This window comes from Halichoeres trimaculatus, unplaced genomic scaffold (assembly GCF_033239565.1).
Source record: "Halichoeres trimaculatus isolate MK-OKI-2021-1 unplaced genomic scaffold, fHalTri1.1 fHalTri1_scaffold_23, whole genome shotgun sequence".
In the NCBI taxonomy this organism is placed as follows: Eukaryota; Metazoa; Chordata; class Actinopteri; order Labriformes; family Labridae; genus Halichoeres; species Halichoeres trimaculatus.
In genome coordinates, this window is record NW_027437201.1 from 11652370 (window position 1) to 11669683 (window position 17314).

At 41.1% G+C, this 17314-nt stretch overlaps 1 protein-coding gene across 1 annotated transcript; it reads left to right on the forward strand.

The window, feature by feature from the left end:
* Nucleotides 1-9232: 9232 nt before the first annotated feature.
* Nucleotides 9233-16552, forward strand: ercc4 (excision repair cross-complementation group 4). The gene is made up of 10 exons (XM_074662773.1): nt 9233-9579; nt 10127-10307; nt 10526-10721; nt 10847-11054; nt 11356-11536; nt 11668-11799; nt 11942-12046; nt 13669-14329; nt 14450-14562; nt 15536-16552. The coding sequence occupies exons 1-10, from the start codon at nt 9403-9405 to the stop codon at nt 16276-16278; spliced, it is 2697 nt and encodes an 898-aa protein (XP_074518874.1). The 5' UTR covers nt 9233-9402; the 3' UTR covers nt 16279-16552.
* Nucleotides 16553-17314: the final 762 nt, after the last annotated feature.

Here is a 17314-nt window from a genome sequence, read left to right on the forward strand (position 1 = left end):
CTGAAATGTTTATCCTCTTGTTTTGTTGCTGATAATAGATGCAAATTGCAGCCCAGGAAAATAAAAAAATAAAAGGCATTGCTCTCTTTGCTTTGGTAATCAGCTCCCTCTATTACATAAACAAGGAAATTACTTTTTCGTGTGCCATTATGCGAGAGTTCGCAGACTGATTCTGCTTGACCCAGCTCTGAGTGGCAAAATGCTCCTCTTCCTCATCTATATTTCAACGGACAGAGGGTGTTCCTTAATAATGTCAATTTGTGAACATGCAGCACCGCCACTCTGCAATTTTCCGAGCGCCATAATCTAAAGTCACGCTCCAACAAGGTGCCGAAGTAACAAGGGTCATGACAGCCTGAAATGCTACACTTGTTGAGCCAGCCGCAGTCATCTCCCCCTGCTGCCAGAGCACTTTTTATTTCAATTGAGATGTGCTCTACTCACACAGTTTTCAGACTTCGTGACTGCGAAAAGGCTTTCAGTGAGTCATGCTTTTTTTTTGGAAATTGACCCTGAGATAGTCGGCTCAGCCTGAGGTGCAGACAAAGAGTCTTATGCCTTAATTATGGACACAGGAGCTCTTCTGATACTACTTGAAAGAAGACAAAAGATACTTACGAAAGATTTGACTGTGGGAAAATAATAACACTCGTAAAATACAAAGCCATCAGAAATTGTGGTAATGGGACTGGGAAGCAGAGCGAGCCTCAGAGGGATGATACATTTGGGCCGAGGGCTGAGTAAACAAAACCACAGCTGCAGTTGAGTCTCATTTGAACCCACACAACAATCTAATGCAATGCAGATTAAAATTTTTGAAAATGTTGTGCGTAAAAGAAAATACATTACCTGCTCTTATTGTGGTTATAAAAAAAAGGGAATCACTCTGTGGGGAAAAGATACACGAGTACCTAGGCCCTCAATCTGCTTTCATGAACATTTAGAGAGAAGGATTATGTTTCACATATTTTAATCATGAGTACAAAGTAACAACACTGGATGTGGACGTGTGCAGATTTTTAAACCAGTACATTTTCTTTTGTTTTAGAGATATCTGAATCTGTTTGTAAACTGCCCAAAAGAGTCCGTTCTAAAAAGTAGCATGAGATCTGCATGAGATCTGCTGATCTAGGGTCATCACGGCAAAGTTTCATCCAAAAATGCTAAATCACAGTGAAAAAAACTGCATTTACACGGAAACACCAGGGGACTAAAAATGCTGTAGTAAGCATGCCAGGCCTAGTTGACACTATAACTGTCTTGTCCAGAAGCCGCTTTTGGGAGATCTCCACCGAAGTAGAGTTGAGCCGATCATCTGGTGAAATGGGGAATACTAATAGCAGAAGTGAAGCAACAGATGCACATTTTGTATAAAGAAAGTCAGCAGATACAGCAGATTGAGCAGCACAAGCACAACACGGTAGTCTGCGGCAATCGTAACAACGGTACTGTTGTCCTTTTGTACACACTTGCGCAAAGCAAAGTGGGGTGTGACGTCAGCCTTTCCACTGAAAATGTTGGCTTACTGTTTACACAGCAACGGTCCACTCTGAGGGCTGTTTTCAAAAATTGGCATTTTAGGTCGGCTAAAATGCCATTTCCGGGTAAGCAAGCCAAAAGGCAACAAAAATCTTTTGTGCTTCACCCTAAAACAGCCCCTGAAACACCAGGGTCTTCCCACAGCTCTGCCCCGACCAGGCCTCCAGAGGACTGTCCAATCAGAGTGAAGGGGTTATATGCATCAGGGAGCTTTAAAGAGAGAGCAGCTAAATAAGGGTTTCCTCAAACACTAGAGTGAGAAAAATATGTTTTTTTATTTGAGTTGCAAATCGTGCAAAGCTGCAACAGGTGTACCAGATGGGCAGATAAAGCCTAAAAAAAGCAGAATATTCCCTCTTTAAGAGACCACCTCCGTCAGACCCATAGTCGCTTGCATCAAATTCCAAACTACAGGACCTGTGTAACTGAAACCCATTTTGCTTGCTTCAAGACAAACTCTGGGTACAGGAAGCAAAAATAACTCATGTGACTGCAGAGCACAGATCTTAGCTTTCAGCATTTTTCAAATAGATTAAACCACATAAATAAGAGGGAAGCAAGTTAAAAATTGTCTTATAGATAAGGGCACGCCAGTGATTTAGTCTACAGGTCGACTACGCAGGTCAGCCAATTCCAGCCTCAGGGAGGCAATGATGAGTCAGAGACTGGTAATAAACTTTAAAGCTCCATAACAGCATCCAGAGAGCGGGGGCACTGAGAAGATACATGTGTATTTGGAACAGCAACAATCAGGGGCATAAAAGTGGCAGCAACAAGTCTCTTTTTGGCAGAGAGTTCAACTTCTTTACAGATTACTACATATGAAGCTTGAAAGACAGTAAATCATACAGATCACATCAACGAAGACGTTGAAATACTGTAAAAAAATTTAAAGTCTCAAAGCATTTTGCAAGTGGGAGACTATTGAAATTAAATATCAAAATACAATGGACCCAAGTAAAAGCCTTGAGGTACGCACATCTTTTATTATTTCAAGTCAGTTAGAGGACGGGTTGATGAAAAGTGAGTGTGCACCTTGTAACTCTTTCAGGCACCTTTCAACTCTTTCAAGTTGAGACTCTGACCATAACCTGGTGCCATCAAGGTTACACCAGGAATTGTGTGGTCATCATGTGGTTATCACAGAGATCTCCACATGATAACTCCTGTTAGTTCACCATTTTGTCTGCGCGTCTTTGTCCAGGAGATAGATTTTTTTTTTCATGTGTGACACAGAAATGTTCCTCTTGAAAAGGACCATGCGAGGGTGCGTGGCTGCTAAAATGATGTCATTCATTTGCCCAGAGCTACATGGACCTTGTGGATGCATTAAGTATTAAACAAGCTTTACATCGCTATTCAACCAGTGTGGGTAACTTAGCGACTAGCAGCAGATCTAGCAAGTTTTTGGAGTTTGGAGACTGACGTGAAAACAGATTTCAATCAGTGAGTTCAATGAGCTGCGGGTGCTGTCATGGACCCCTCCCCTATCCAAAACACTTACAGCAGCCCCTCCCAGCTACAGCCAGAGCAGGCAACTGTATGCAAATGAATCACACATGTGCGCGTCTCTTTTGGGCCATTTTTTTCTGGCCCAAGATAAAGGAGTAGGGATTTTATTTTGACATAAAAATGTAACAAGAATCAACAACAGGCAACTTTTAGCAACTTCTGAGACAGTCGGTATTAACTTTCCTTACCGAAGAGTTGGCAACAATGGCTACGTTTACATGCAGTCAATATTTGGTTATTCAGGCAATGTTCCATTTCCTGGAACGTTCGGAATAACCCGATTACATGCGTGAACAAACAGAGCTCTTCCTGTTTACATGGTATCCCGATCAAACCGGCGATGCACGGTGAACATCTTGACGCATATACAACATCCTGACGCACGAAAAATGTCATGACGCAATGCATCAATGTTCCTTTCGATGGGGATTTTCCAGTAAGCGTATACATGGCCAGATATTCAGGTTAGAAAGGGAGTATCCTAGGGGTGTTGTTCACATGGCCCCTGCACAACCGGGTTATGGCTAGTGTTCCGAATATGAAAGGGTTACTGACTGCATGTAAACGCACTGATTGTAATCAGTGCTTCGAGCTATATCCTGCCTTTCATGGAGGTGACTACAGTGACTCTGTATCATGGTGACTGGATATTCAGTCATGAAAAGGGTTCCCTCATCTCAGTGTTTGGCCACACAAAAACAGTGACACTTCATTAAGAAATATCAAGCATATCAAGCTAGCTGTAACAAAACCAAAAACCTCTTTGGTGGAGAATGTTTTATGATTAAAAGCCAGGACAACTAGTAACACCAAGGAACAAGAAATTTTCTCCTAATTGTCATCTTATAGAACAACTTTAGGTGAGCCAACCAAAATACAGACTTCATAGTTTTTCCCTTGTTTCCAAGACTTCTGCAAAGCTAACTTGCTGCTAGCTTTATCTTTATATTCCAAGTATAAGTGGAATGAATCTTCATATAAACTCACATCAGGACAGCCACTGTACATTTTTCCCCAACCGCAAAAGCCAGTCCTTTTGAAGACAACGTGCCTTAACCTCCTGAGGCATCGAGTTTAGCCCTCAGAGCCGCGCTGGCTCTCAGGCTCAGCCCTCCATTTACAACAAAGGCCTGCTGCTCCTCTCTCTTCCTAATGAAGGCTGGAGGGATGTATTGGCCCTTTAGCTGTTTTCATTTCTCTCTCTGTTTTTCTTACTCTCTCCCTTTGCCTCCTACACTGCAGTCAGGCAGGCAGTGTTAAATATCTCATCATATTTTATCCTCCAGCCTGCCATCAATTTCAAGCTGTTCTCCTCTCATTTACATCAGTGCATCACCATCCACGGTATCAGGATGCACTTCAGCTGCCAAACATACACTTTTACTCATCTCACTTGGTGCACTGAAAGGGGGATGAGCGCTCTCCACCCTCAGCAGCAACACGCTGCATCCTCCACACACATTTATGCATCATTTGATTCAGTTTTATGAACCATAAAACTGCAACAATAGCAGGATCAATTATTCTGCTTTTTTGCCCTCTTTTTCTCTCTTGTCAGTCCTGATGGTGTTGTGTTAGAACTCCACCCCAGCAGCCTGCTTCATGTTGCCTGCTTTTCCTCCTGACACGAAGCTGCTGATTGTCTCCCAGAAGAGACCAGATGAATTCGACTGCTCTCGCACACCAGAGATGGAGCCAAATGAGGAGTGAGGTGAGTGGGAGCAAAGCGCTCCACTGCTCTCTATAGGCTCGTTCACGGCAGTGCACTCCTCTGTTCCTCCAGGAGATGTTTCTGTTTATGCACTCTGCTGCGCTTCATGTTTGTGCTGTTGACTGTGTAAACACAGGTTTAGCCATATTTTTCTCATAACTCAACTGTCAGAGAAACTCTATCAAATCAGTCAGCTGAAAAAGGAACGATTAAGGATTTTCTGTGGAGATAAAAGTGTAGTTTTTGTTGTTGTCTTGTTGCATTTGCTGCTCTTTTGGTTTCAGAGCTACTGTGAGAAACTTTCAATATGTGTCACCCTATTTGTCTGTTGCATAGACAACAAAGAGACTCTTTACAGGAGCTTCAACTCATGGCTTTGATATTAAAACAACATCAATACTCTCCCCAGAGTCTCTGCAGAGCCACTCAGTGACCTACGAATGCAAAATTTCACTAGCTTTCCCAGAAGCTGTCGGCTACAGTTCGAGGTACCTTTACAGTTACTACCCTGTAAGATTTTGTGCAGCTCAAGTAAGTGCAGAGCGTACACAGTGTTCATGTACTTATGGAAGTACACGGTTTTGGACACAGCACCTGTCCCAGAGCCTGGGACCTTGATATCTTAAAGGGGCTGTGAAGACTTTCAAAGTGATCTTGAAAAAGTCTCTCCAATATATACATGTCTGACCGTAATCCACACTTTTAAATAAGATAATTAGCCCCAATATTGCTGGTTACATATTATTTTTAATTGCTACTTCTTAGCTTCCAGGGCGGGTCGTCCAGGACCAGACTGACTTACGGCATGTCTAGGTCTCTATGACAACACCACGCCGGCTGACAGAGGTTAGTAGTGAGAAGCGATAAAAAGCTGAGATCTGTGTTTTTCTCTGCTAAAAATGACTTCTGTGATTAATTTTATAGTGATAGTGGACACAGGAGCTAGCTTGAGCTGTATCACAGGGGCTAATCTGTTTGTGATAATGTCTATTCTAACCCACATGCAGCAGTTAGGCCCCGTTTACACGGAGACTCCCGCAACGATTCTTCCTTTGCGTTTTCAAAAGCCACCCGCGTTTACATGAGGACGGCGTGAAAACGATCCGCGTTCATACGACTCCAGGAGGAGAAGTCTCCTCTTCTGTTCTTTCTTTTTCTGACGTTTTGTTGTGTGAGACGGTCGGGAATCCAACCATAACGCGCATTACCGCCAACTACTGGCTCAACTGGAAATGTGGCTGAGCGCGGAGCCTTCACCTAAAACTGCGAGTGCGCATGCGGTGACGTCAGCGTTTCACCCTGAGACGCTCCGCTCTGTGTTTACACGAAGCTGGATGGAGGAGCGGATTCAGATCTTTCCACTCTGGGGAGCGTTTTCAAAAGTTTGCGTTTTCACTGAAAACGCAACGTGGTCTCGTCTAAACGGAAGGCCAAAACGCAACGAAATGTTTGCGGAATCGACCGTTTTCGGCGTCGTGTAAACGGGGCCTTATTCTGCAGTGGTCTGTTCAAACTTGAGAGTCTATCAATAAAATGAAGAGTGAGGTTATGTTAGCTCTATGACTGGCAGGATATAGCTAACCAGGGTTCACTAACATTACACATTACGAACATGTCTTAGAGCACCGGACTGTCAGCTGCGCTATATATAAACAGTTACTAAACTACATACAACCTGACAGTGTTTGCTTGGTGTCACGTTAGCCCACAGATACGTCAGAGCACAGGGCTGATGATGTTGCTATGTATAGCCAGCTACTACAACATTTGCTTGATGTCACGTTTCAAACCGTAGCTCTACGTAACTGTACTGATGGAAACCTTTCCTCGGCGCATTGTATCCGGTAAAATTTTGAGCAAAAAAAAAATTGTTTCAATCTGATCTCCATTTAATTCCAGAACAAACTCACACCTCACTAAAAGTAATTTACAACAGTGTGCGGCGACTCCTGGCCAGAAGGTGGCGAAGGAGCGCAATTAAAACAGATCATCCTCATCTTTAATAATGTGCAGAGTCGACTTTAATCTTAAAAAAGGACTTTGGACCAGTGAGCAACAATCCAGTTCTTTTCCTCTTCAGCACCAGTAAGATCCTTCTGCTGTTGTCTCAGGTTCAGGTTGTTGTTCAGTGGTTTGATATTAGGATTGTGACACATGTAGTCCCCTTCCTGAAGCCGTCTGTGTACAGTGGCTCTTGTTGCACTGACACCAGCCTCAGTCAGCTTTTCCAGAAGCTCCTACAAGTTCTTCAATAACCTTTTCTTGGCTGCAGCCATCCCAAAGTTTTCTACCATCAAAACATATAAAATTTTGTTCTGTGACTTAAATAACTGATGGACAGTATTGAACTTTTTTAACATAAACAGTATTTTAAAGATGCATCTGTGCATTAAAACCTGTGCAATACTTCTTTAATTTATCAACAGATAACATTCATACTGCTTTTACATCTGCTTTGCATCTTAAAAGGATTTTTAACTCTGATCCTTATATTTCCAAGCATCAAAAGTAAATGTAACTGATTTTAGCCCTTAATATTGTATGTGTTATAAAACAGTTGACCACCGATGTCAAGTGATAGACCTTAGTTTATCATCTGCCAGTCAAGTCCTTCCACTCCAAACAGGAAGAACCTTTTTCCACAGACATTGCTCTCACCTTTAATACACTGAAACATAACAAATCTTTCTTTCCACAAGGAAAAAAAACCCTGAAAGCAAATGGACGGACAGACAAGTCCACATCTTCTCTTCTGTAAAATGTTCTGTGCAACTCACCATATTAGTCTTCCTTCACTTGTTGACAGCATTAATGAAATTCATTAGTGATGGAAGAGTCGCTGAAATATGAGTTTTAATTAATGCAATTTAATTTTAGCAACAGTCCTTCACCCCTCATTTATTCAAAGTCAGGATATTAAAAGAAATTAGTTTTCCTGACTCACCCACTCTCACTCACACAGACTTTTTGATGTCCCTTCAAGGTTAACTTTGGAACTTTGCAGAGTCCGAAGAATGACAAGTAAAAAAACATATTGTCCAGATAATTCATTAAAATAGTCTCACATACGGGTTCTTGTGTCATTTTATATAATCTGTCTTCACAGCAGATGAGTGACAGATATAAACATCAAAGTGGCTCAAATTCAAGCCTGGGAGTCTCAAAACTGGGATGAGTCATGTCTGTGTTTCAATGACAAACCTCTGTGAGTTTGTTTGTTTGTTTAATGTTTATATGGTGGGCTCAACATCGCACTGCTCCTCTGCAGTTGTTCCCAAGCACACACTTTTTATTTGGTCCCCTCAGCATCCTCTCTGACTGCGCAGAGATGTGGGCTGACACAACAGAGTTTTACAAAGCCCAGCTGGCAGGCTTTGTTATGCAACATTTTACAGCTTTGTTCCTGTCGGTGTAATGCAGGAATAATCCACTGGAAAGCACATTAATACTGTAAATAATTGAGCTACTGGTGCTCTGCCTTTCTGTGCCTGGTTTTTTGTTGAAAGTATATTTTCAATTTCTTCGGTTGAATTAGGATACATCCAAGTTAAGACTTTTTCGCAAGTCTGATACTAATACTGATGCTGATGTTTTCATCACAATTGTGCATCCACAATCCAGATATTGATAACCACATATGAAAAAAAATAACTATAAGTTTAAAGTTGGGTGCCATAATTTCTTTTAACATTATTTCCTTTCATCTGCTGTAATATTTTAAGCATTTTTGTCAAAAGTGAAAAAAAATGTCCTTGAAGTTAAAGGAAGAGTAGTCAAAAACTGACTTGAATGTAGCTATTTTCTCTTTTTCGCTCTTTTTTAAGCCCATTTCCTTAAAGTGAAAAAAGAAGAAAAGAAAAAAGAAAGATGAAAATTGCTACAGTTAGAAATAAGTTAAATAATGAGTTAAAATGACTTTTTAAAAAAAGAAGAAAGAAACAGAAAAAATAAAAATGACAAAAGAAATAAAATTAAAACGCTAAAAAAACAATAGAACTTTGACTGTCAAAAAATATCTTTGATTTTAGATTTTTAAAAGGGCCCTTTTTTCTTTCATCATCGTCATCATCGTTTGTATTATTATTATTATTATTATTGTTGTTGTTGTTGTTGTTGTTATTATTATTATTATTATTATTATTATTATTATTATTATTATTATTATTATTATTATTATTATTATTATTATTATTATTATAAGTTCGGGCAAGTTTTGCGTTTTTTTGTTCAATACTCATGCCTAAAAATGTTCATTTCAATGTAAGATACATACGGGCGAAGTGTGCCTACAGTGAAATGCTTTCTGAAAAACTCCCAGGTACCAGTTAATTTGGCAATTTTAAGAGTAGCGCGTTGATTTAATACGAGGAACTCGAAAGTTTGATGCAGTTCACTTTGTTAGAAACCTCCTATTCGCTAGATGGCGCTCTTTTTCTGAAACGCCTGTTGTAAACCTGCGCTCGTTGGTTTTTCCGCCATAAGACCGGATGTCCAACTTCAAAACATTGAACAACAGAAAAGTGCAGCCTGTCAGTGGCTGTAAAATGATGAATTATTTTAGTTTAAGATCGCATTTCTCGTTGAAAGTGAGATATTAAGTTGTGTTTTGGTAGCAGGTTGCTCCAGTTCGTTGCTCCAACATGGCGGGTCCGCTGCTGGAGTTTGAGACGGAGATGTTTCTGAGTCTGTTCGGCTCAGACGGGCTGCTGGTAGTGGCAGAAGGAATGGGGATAGACCGCATCCTGCTGCAGTTTATGCGGGTTTACTCGGAGCCTGGGAGCCTGGTTCTCCTGCTCAACACAACAACTGCTGAGCAGGTGAGGAGAATGTAGACTAACGCTAATTTACATATCCCGCCTGAACTGCAGCGATGAGAAACAATGTGCTTTGTCTGATGTCGAAGTGATGGAGACGTTTTTTGTTGCCTTGTCAAAATAGGCAAACAAACAGTGACTCTAAATGTGAATAACTGGGCTTCTGGTGTATTTTAATATCCGCTGAGCTGTTTGTTGATAACATTAGTGTTTTAGCCAACTGTTTGGGGATATATCTTGATGGTAACAGTGCTTACTTTGTCTTGTCTTTGTGGGTGAGAGTCAAGAATCAAATCACACACTTGGACAAGAATGCACATGCGCACTGTCGATTCCGGGAAATAATGCAGTGTTTGTTAAGTCAATACAGTATTACCAAATGAGTAGCCTACGTTGATGAATTCTCGTTTTCTTATCATAGGACTGTTATTAATTCATTACATCTTATCCTAACCAAGTCAGCCATGGGCCTCAAAGAGTTTATAAAGCTTAATAAGTATAAAATGAACTTTGGACAGGTGTAATGATTGATTGTGTCCTGTTTTCTCAGGAATATTTCACAGAACAGTTGCGAGTGGAGGGTGTCACCCACCTGCCCAGGACAGTCACCAGTGATACCCAGAGTACTGAGCGCTACAATGTTTACACCCAGGGAGGGGTTCTGTTTGTCACCAGCAGGATCCTGGTGGTGGATTTTCTCACTGATCGCATCCCTGCTAATCTCATAACAGGTCAGGCAAAGCCTCATAGCTAAGATAAGAGCCATGTTTCTTCATTCATTATCCATCTCCTAGAGCTAAATGAGGAATTCTTTGTTTAAAATTAAGGAAAACAGATTTATCGAAAGAATTTACTGCAAAGAAATAACATTCGTTTTGCCAAAAATGTTTGAGCATTCATATAATATCCAATGGATGTGGTTCTAATTTCTTGCTCTTCAACTTCTCAGGAATCCTGGTGTACCGTGCCCATAAAATTATCGAGTCATGCCAAGAAGCCTTCATCCTCCGCCTGTTTCGACAGAAAAACAAGACAGGCTTTATCAAAGCCTTTACTGACAAAGCTACATCCTTCTCCTCTGGCTTCTGCCAGGTGGAGCGAGTCATGAGGAACCTCTTTGTCAAGAAGCTCTTCCTCTGGCCCAGGTATAACTGAATGTTAAAGACTGGTGTCATGTCATATAATTAGAGAAATGATCACAGAAAAAGTGTTTTAAATTATCTGTCTTTAATCTAGCTCTCAAACTTTTTTCATTTTTGTCATTACACAGGTTCCAAGCATCAGTTAACACAGCTCTGGACAAGCACAAGCCAGACGTGGTGGAGCTCCATGTGTCACTAACGCCAGCGATGAGAGCCATCCAGAGCTCCATCCTTGATATCATGAGTGCCTGTTTGAAGGAGCTGAAGCGCTACAACCCCACCCTTGAAGCTGAAGACCTCTCCGTGGAGAACACTCTGAGCAACTCTTTCGACAAGGTCTGTTTCTGTGTGGAAGTCACATGTTGAGGTGCTTTGAGATGGAATTTGATGTTTGAATGAGTTTTATGTTTCTGGGAACACCTAAACTGATGGGTTTTTTTGTTTTGTTTCATTTTTTGTTGACTGGACCGGGCTGTTTTCTTACTTTAATCAGTAACTCACAACAAACTACATTCTCCTCTATGAAGAATTGTAAGAAAACAATGTTTGCGTTTGGTAAAAGTAAAAAAAGTTTTCTTCTCTGACTTGCATAATTTGCCAGGAGACAGATTTCTATGTTTGCATTCCTTCTACACAGACCATCCGCCACTACCTGGACCCCTTGTGGCACCAGCTGGGAGCAAAGACCAAAGCTCTGGTCCAGGACCTGAAGGTGCTGCGAGTACTCCTGCTCTACCTCACCCAGTATGACTGTGTTACCTTCCTAAACCTGCTCGAGTCCCTGCGCTCCAGCCAGAAGAGCTTTGGATCCAATTCAGGTAAACAAGATAAAACCTTAAACCAAGAAGGATTTACTTAGCAGTGCTCAAAGGGGGGAAATGTACCTTGTCTTTTGTAGATAAAAGATAAACCGCCTGTGTCCACTTCTGTCTGCTGTTGTAATCTTCAGGATGGCTGTTCCTTGACTCCAGTACCTCCATGTTTGTGAATGCCAGAGGAAGAGTGTATCACATCCCTGAGAGCAAGAAGAAGTTCAAAGTGGGAGCAGAAGCAGAGAAGCAGAAGTCATCCTCAGCCTCAGGTAACAGATGACTGGATCTGTGAAAACCTGAGCAGAAATCAGCTTTTTCCACTTGAACACGCTCTCATGGTGAAAACACTAAAGGCTCATTGTGTGTGTGTGTGTGTGTGTGTGTGTGTGTGTGTGTGTGTGTGTGTTTCAGAGGTGAAGCGGGAGCTGGTACTGGAGAAGAGCCCAAAGTGGGCGGCTCTGACCGAGGTACTGCAGGAGATTGAGAGGGAGAATAAGAGCCCTCAACACGAACCAGGTTAGAGCTCCGTTCTGTTAAAGCATAATGAGGGTCCATCATGTCAACAGTTTATTTTATCTCTACCTTACAGAGTTGGATTGTTGGAAAGCAAGCAAAATTTCAGACAAACAATGTTTTGCTTGCGAATGTGTTTTTTTTTCCTGTTCACATAACCACGAAGCATGCTTTATGTGCTTCAAACTCTAAACTGTAATCTCAGCGCTGCCACATACAGGGGTATACAAGCCTGATATAGATTGACAAGCCCCTGTTAAAAAACTACATGCCCTTCTATAGATGCAGTCAATAGCTGTTTTCAAATTAATATCTTTAGACGTCAAAGGCAGCCCATGAGTAAAGATGATAACTACAATTAAAACTTTTTGTCATAAAGCTCACTAGTTTTTGGGCTAGAATTCGTTTGATGAAAACTGGGCGCCAGTCTCCCCTTTTTCCTTTAAAAAGTGACAAACTGTTAGGATGCATCCTTTAATATTAACTTAACACAGTTAGGGCCTGTGTCCACTAACAGCATTTTTAGACTGGTAGCGCATACAACCTCAATTAAAGAGACTGTAAAAGTTGTCCTGCTGCATTTCTGCTCTAATCAGTAATGACAAATGAGTTCATTTTAAAATACTCTGGATGCTTAATACTAGTCTTGAGTGATTCATGTATTCATGTGTACATTTATTCAATCATTTTTAAGGTTTTTGGACATTTGCCCATATTAACATGATAGCCAATAAGAAAGCTGTAGCTGCAACACCGACAATCAGAGCAGATCTGTTTCCGTGGGTGTTACAGTCAGATGATGAGGTGTGGTTAGTTTCTCCACTGTACAGTTCTGCTGCAATGTTTCCACCAAGTTGGTATCAGAAATCTCGTCCCTTGAAGAGCATGTCAGGGTAGAACTACTCTTAACTGAGGGTACAGCAATAAAAATCAACCGCTTCTGTTCATAGTTTTACATTTGAGTTGCTATGTCCTGCAACTGCTAAACTGCATAGGTTTTGTTAAGATGTGAGATAATGTTAGAGCAGTAAAATGTCGGTGGACACAGGCCCTGACACCTTTTTGCTTTGCCTCAAATGCACTAGTTACGTCTGCAGTGCGACTTTGTTATGCTGCGAGGAGTTCCCACGCTTCCTAGTCCATTTATTAGTCACGCTTTATTAATGTTGGGCTGTAAAACCTCAAACCTGTTGACTCCTGGTCTGGCTTCGTTCATTATGTCCGTTTGTCATCCAAGTCAAGCTATATACAAACTGATTTGGACACGTTTTGTTTTATTTTGAAAGTCACTTCGTATTTTTAGGTAGTTTCCGGTCACAACATTCTGTCCCGCTTGATCTTGCCTACGCTGAATTTATGCATCACAGCTAATGGAACAGAGATGCATTTTGTGAATTTCAGCCATTACTGTGCTGTCTGATTAAATATTTAGGAATCAAATTAGAACCCTTACAGTGAGTCAGAACGATGGAACATCAGAGCTTGGAGCTAATTCATCCCTAATATACAAGACACTTAAAAAAACACAGCAAATTATATCTTTATTATGTATCTTATTTACTAAAGGATGTGGACTTCTGCCTCCTGATGTCTTTTTGTCTAACTGTCCATCATGCCATCCTCAGGTCGTGTGTTGATCTGTGCCAGTGACGACAGGACCTGTGCCCAGCTGCAGCAGTACATCAGGCACGGCTCTGACTGGCTGCTAAACCGACTCTACACACGCACCATTGGTAAACGGGACCCAGCTGTCGCTGCTGCTCTTGAGCTCGACTCTCGTAAAACTGGTAAAAGCTGGACCAATAAAGGAGCCAAAGGAAAAGAGCCTGCGCAAAAGAAAAAGCCCACAAAGGCCAACAAGAGACCCTCCCTCACTCTGACCCAGATGGTGGGGAAAAAGGAAACAGATGAAGCTGCAGCGATGGGCAGCAGTGGAGACGAGGATGAACTCATGGAGGAGGATGAAGAGGAGGAAGAACAGCTGAAGTTAGATTTGTCATCTGATGCGTACTATGGCCTCATCAAGGAGCCGCTGACTGTCATCCACCCACTGAAAGGCCTCACTGACCCCCACAGCCTGACGAGGGTGCTGCATGAGGTGGAGCCCAGCTTTGTGGTGCTGTATGATGCTGAACTCAGTTTCGTGCGCCAGCTGGAGATCTACAAAGCAAGCAGGCCTGGGAAGCCTCTCAGAGTGTATTTTCTCATCTATGGAGGCTCAACGGAGGAACAGAAGTACCTGACAACACTGTCTAGAGAAAAGAGGGCCTTTGAACACCTCATTCGGTAAGTCACATTTCCTCCATTTCTGTTTCTTTAATTCATTATCTTTCATTCTATCTCTTCTGATCTAAAATCAGAGGTCCCTAGATTTGCATTGGAGCTAATATGTGTGTTTTTCTGCAGAGAAAAGGCAACCATGGTCATCCCAGAAGAGAGGGAGGGCAGAGAAGACACCAACCTGGACCTTGCTAGAAGTTTAGAGCCTGCCAATGAAACTATCAACTCACGCAAAGCAGGCATGTTCATGAAAGTCACTGCGATGTCTGTCATCAAAATTACTGAAAAAAGTCCTTGGTTAGATTATATTCAAAGATAGACATGTTTCACCCTCCTCCTAATGTGCAAAAGTGAAGCCAAAACCTCTCAGAGAAAAGACATCATGGGAGGTTAAACTACTTTTTCTGGTTGTCTTGTTACATCTCCACAGAATCAGCTTTTGTCATTACGGCTGTCAGCTATGCCATTAATCATACTCTGTTTTACAGTGTGAAATAAAGTAAAACTGAACTCCTCATTAAATTGGTCACATGAGCATAAAAACAAACTATGACAACAGAAACTATGTTCTCGAAAAATGATTTTAAGTGTCTTTTGACCTTTTTTTGTACATTTTAATTTAATTTTGAGAAGCAAGGGTTATTATCTTCACTGCAACAGTCAGTCAACCCTTATAAGTTTTGGCTTCACTTTTTGGGAGCTGTCTTGTCTTTAATCATTTTCTACAGTCAGTTTTGAAAGTTTTAAATGCTCCATATTGTCTTAACAAGAAAAAGACTGAGATCATTGTGTGGTGTCGTTGTGACACCCTAAACAGTAAAATGGGAGCACTCTCTGACCCTTATTCATTAGTCCTCACTCTTCTGTTAAGAGTCTTAATGTTTATCTATGTGCTTTAAATTTTGGCAAATTTCTTCAGTTGTTAATTCCAGTATCTTTCAGTTGAGAGTGATATCTGAGGTAAATGCCTTTCTCCTTACCAAATGCCTAATAATATCTGATCTATTGTTACTCTTTGTTTGTGGCCATACAGCATTCATTTATTCACCGCCAAATGCTGTTTCTCACCTCCTGATTGTTTTGTTTACTTGTACTTTAACTTTGGCGAAAAATTTGGTCGACATCCTTTGTGTTTAGATTTGTTATACACATCATTTGAAGTGACTTGACATCAGTGTCTCATATTTTGTCTTTGATATTTCCTGTAACCAGGAGGTCAGGAGCAGTCAGGAGAGCCCTCTCGAGTCATCGTGGACATGCGAGAATTCCGCAGTGAGCTCCCTTCCCTCCTGCACCGACGAGGACTTGACATCGAACCAATCACCTTAGAAGTAGGCGACTACATCCTCACCCCAGACACATGTGTGGAGCGCAAGAGCGTCAGCGACCTGATTGGCTCGCTGCAGAGTGGTCGCCTCTATACCCAGTGCCTCTCCATGACCCGCTACTACAGGAAACCAGTGCTGCTAATTGAGTTTGACCCTGCTAAACCCTTTTCTTTAATGGCCCGGTCAGATTTCAGACATGAGATATCCTCTAATGATATTTCTTCAAAACTCACCCTCCTCACCCTCCACTTCCCCCGGTTACGTATCCTCTGGTGCCCCTCTCCCCATGCCACAGCTGACCTCTTCCTGGAACTAAAGAAGGGCCGCCTTGAACCTGACGCAACGGCTGCTCAAGCAGTCACGGCTGAGTCAGACACGGTGGCTGAATCAGCAGAACTTTACAACCCTGGACCATATGACTTCTTGTTGAAGATGCCTGGAGTCAACGCAAAAAACTACAGGGCTGTTGTAAACAATGCAGATAGCCTGGCAGATTTAACCAAACTCAGCCAGGAGAAGCTTGCAGAAATACTGGGTAATGCTAACAATGCTAAGTTACTTTATGAGTTTCTTCACAACAATGCTGATGTTCCTGCTCCTGTGCAAAAATCCAAAAAACAAAAATGACAAAAATTAAAGTAGCCAATCTTGATACAGAATACTGATGTTCAGGTATCAGACTTCGTTTTGTGTGGTACACCTGGATGGAAGTGATGCTGTTGTGAAAGGTGCAGTAAGAAAGTAAAATGAAATTAACTATAAATGTACAGAATGAACTAAAATAATAAGTGTCATGTCTTGTCTGTAAATAGAAACTTAGGTATTTTTTGTAATGTGTGAAAGAATAAATGTTTATTTTTTAACATGGAAAAAATACTTGAATATTTTTAAACTATTTTGTGTGCCATTTTTTTCAAAATAAAGTTTTCAACAATAACAGTGTCATTTTATGTTATTTTGTAAGAGACACAGCACTTTCTTGAACATTGTTTTACTGCCCTTAAACGTTAAATAAATGTAATAATTGTTTGATGATAAATGAGTTCAATTTGAAATAATTAAATATGCCAATAATAGCAACACTTAGTCTACTCGTTTAAAATTGTGGATGATTTTTTTCCTTACAATAAACCAAAATAAAATTTTGGAAAAAGGAAATAATTACATAGATTTGGGGATTGTATATACTGCAGACATCCTTAGGGCACTGTTAACCCTGGGAGCAACCAAGTCCTAGCTGTGCTAAGATCTGGTCAAGGGGAAGAGAGATTTTAATTTTGAAAGAGTCATCATGCATAGAGTGACAAAAAGTGGTTATTTTCTGGTTACAAGTGCCTCCTATCTAAGTCACATGTTACTCAGCTGTGCAAGCAATATTTTTCTCCAATTTCGACGAGTTAAGGTCAAAAACTACAATTTGTTCAATTGTTGAATGAACAGGTTTTTCTTGCCCATTTTGGGGAGAGGTGCCCAATAATCCTGTGGGGCAGTTCACTAAACTCTAATGTGTATCATTTAGTGTATAGTTTTAATACTAAAGATGTTCTGAAGATTTTTTTTTCTTCAAGTCCCAATGAAGGGTTAAATGATGATGGCTGTTTACTCTCTTGTGGATAACAGGTTCACTGTAGCAGTTATGTAACACTGGCAGAGCGCGTGTGAG

What these genes read in the sequence shown, in the direction of transcription:
- ercc4 (XM_074662773.1), top strand. Translation starts at nt 9,403, where the DNA reads ATGGCGGGTCCGCTGCTGGAGTTTGAGACGGAGATGTTTCTGAGTCTG. An exon ending in CCCTGCTAATCTCATAACAG is followed by an intron (nt 10,308 to 10,525) that starts GTCAGGCAAAGC and finishes TCAACTTCTCAG; the next exon opens with GAATCCTGGTGTACCGTGCC. An exon ending in GAGCTTTGGATCCAATTCAG is followed by an intron (nt 11,537 to 11,667) that starts GTAAACAAGATA and finishes TGTAATCTTCAG; the next exon opens with GATGGCTGTTCCTTGACTCC.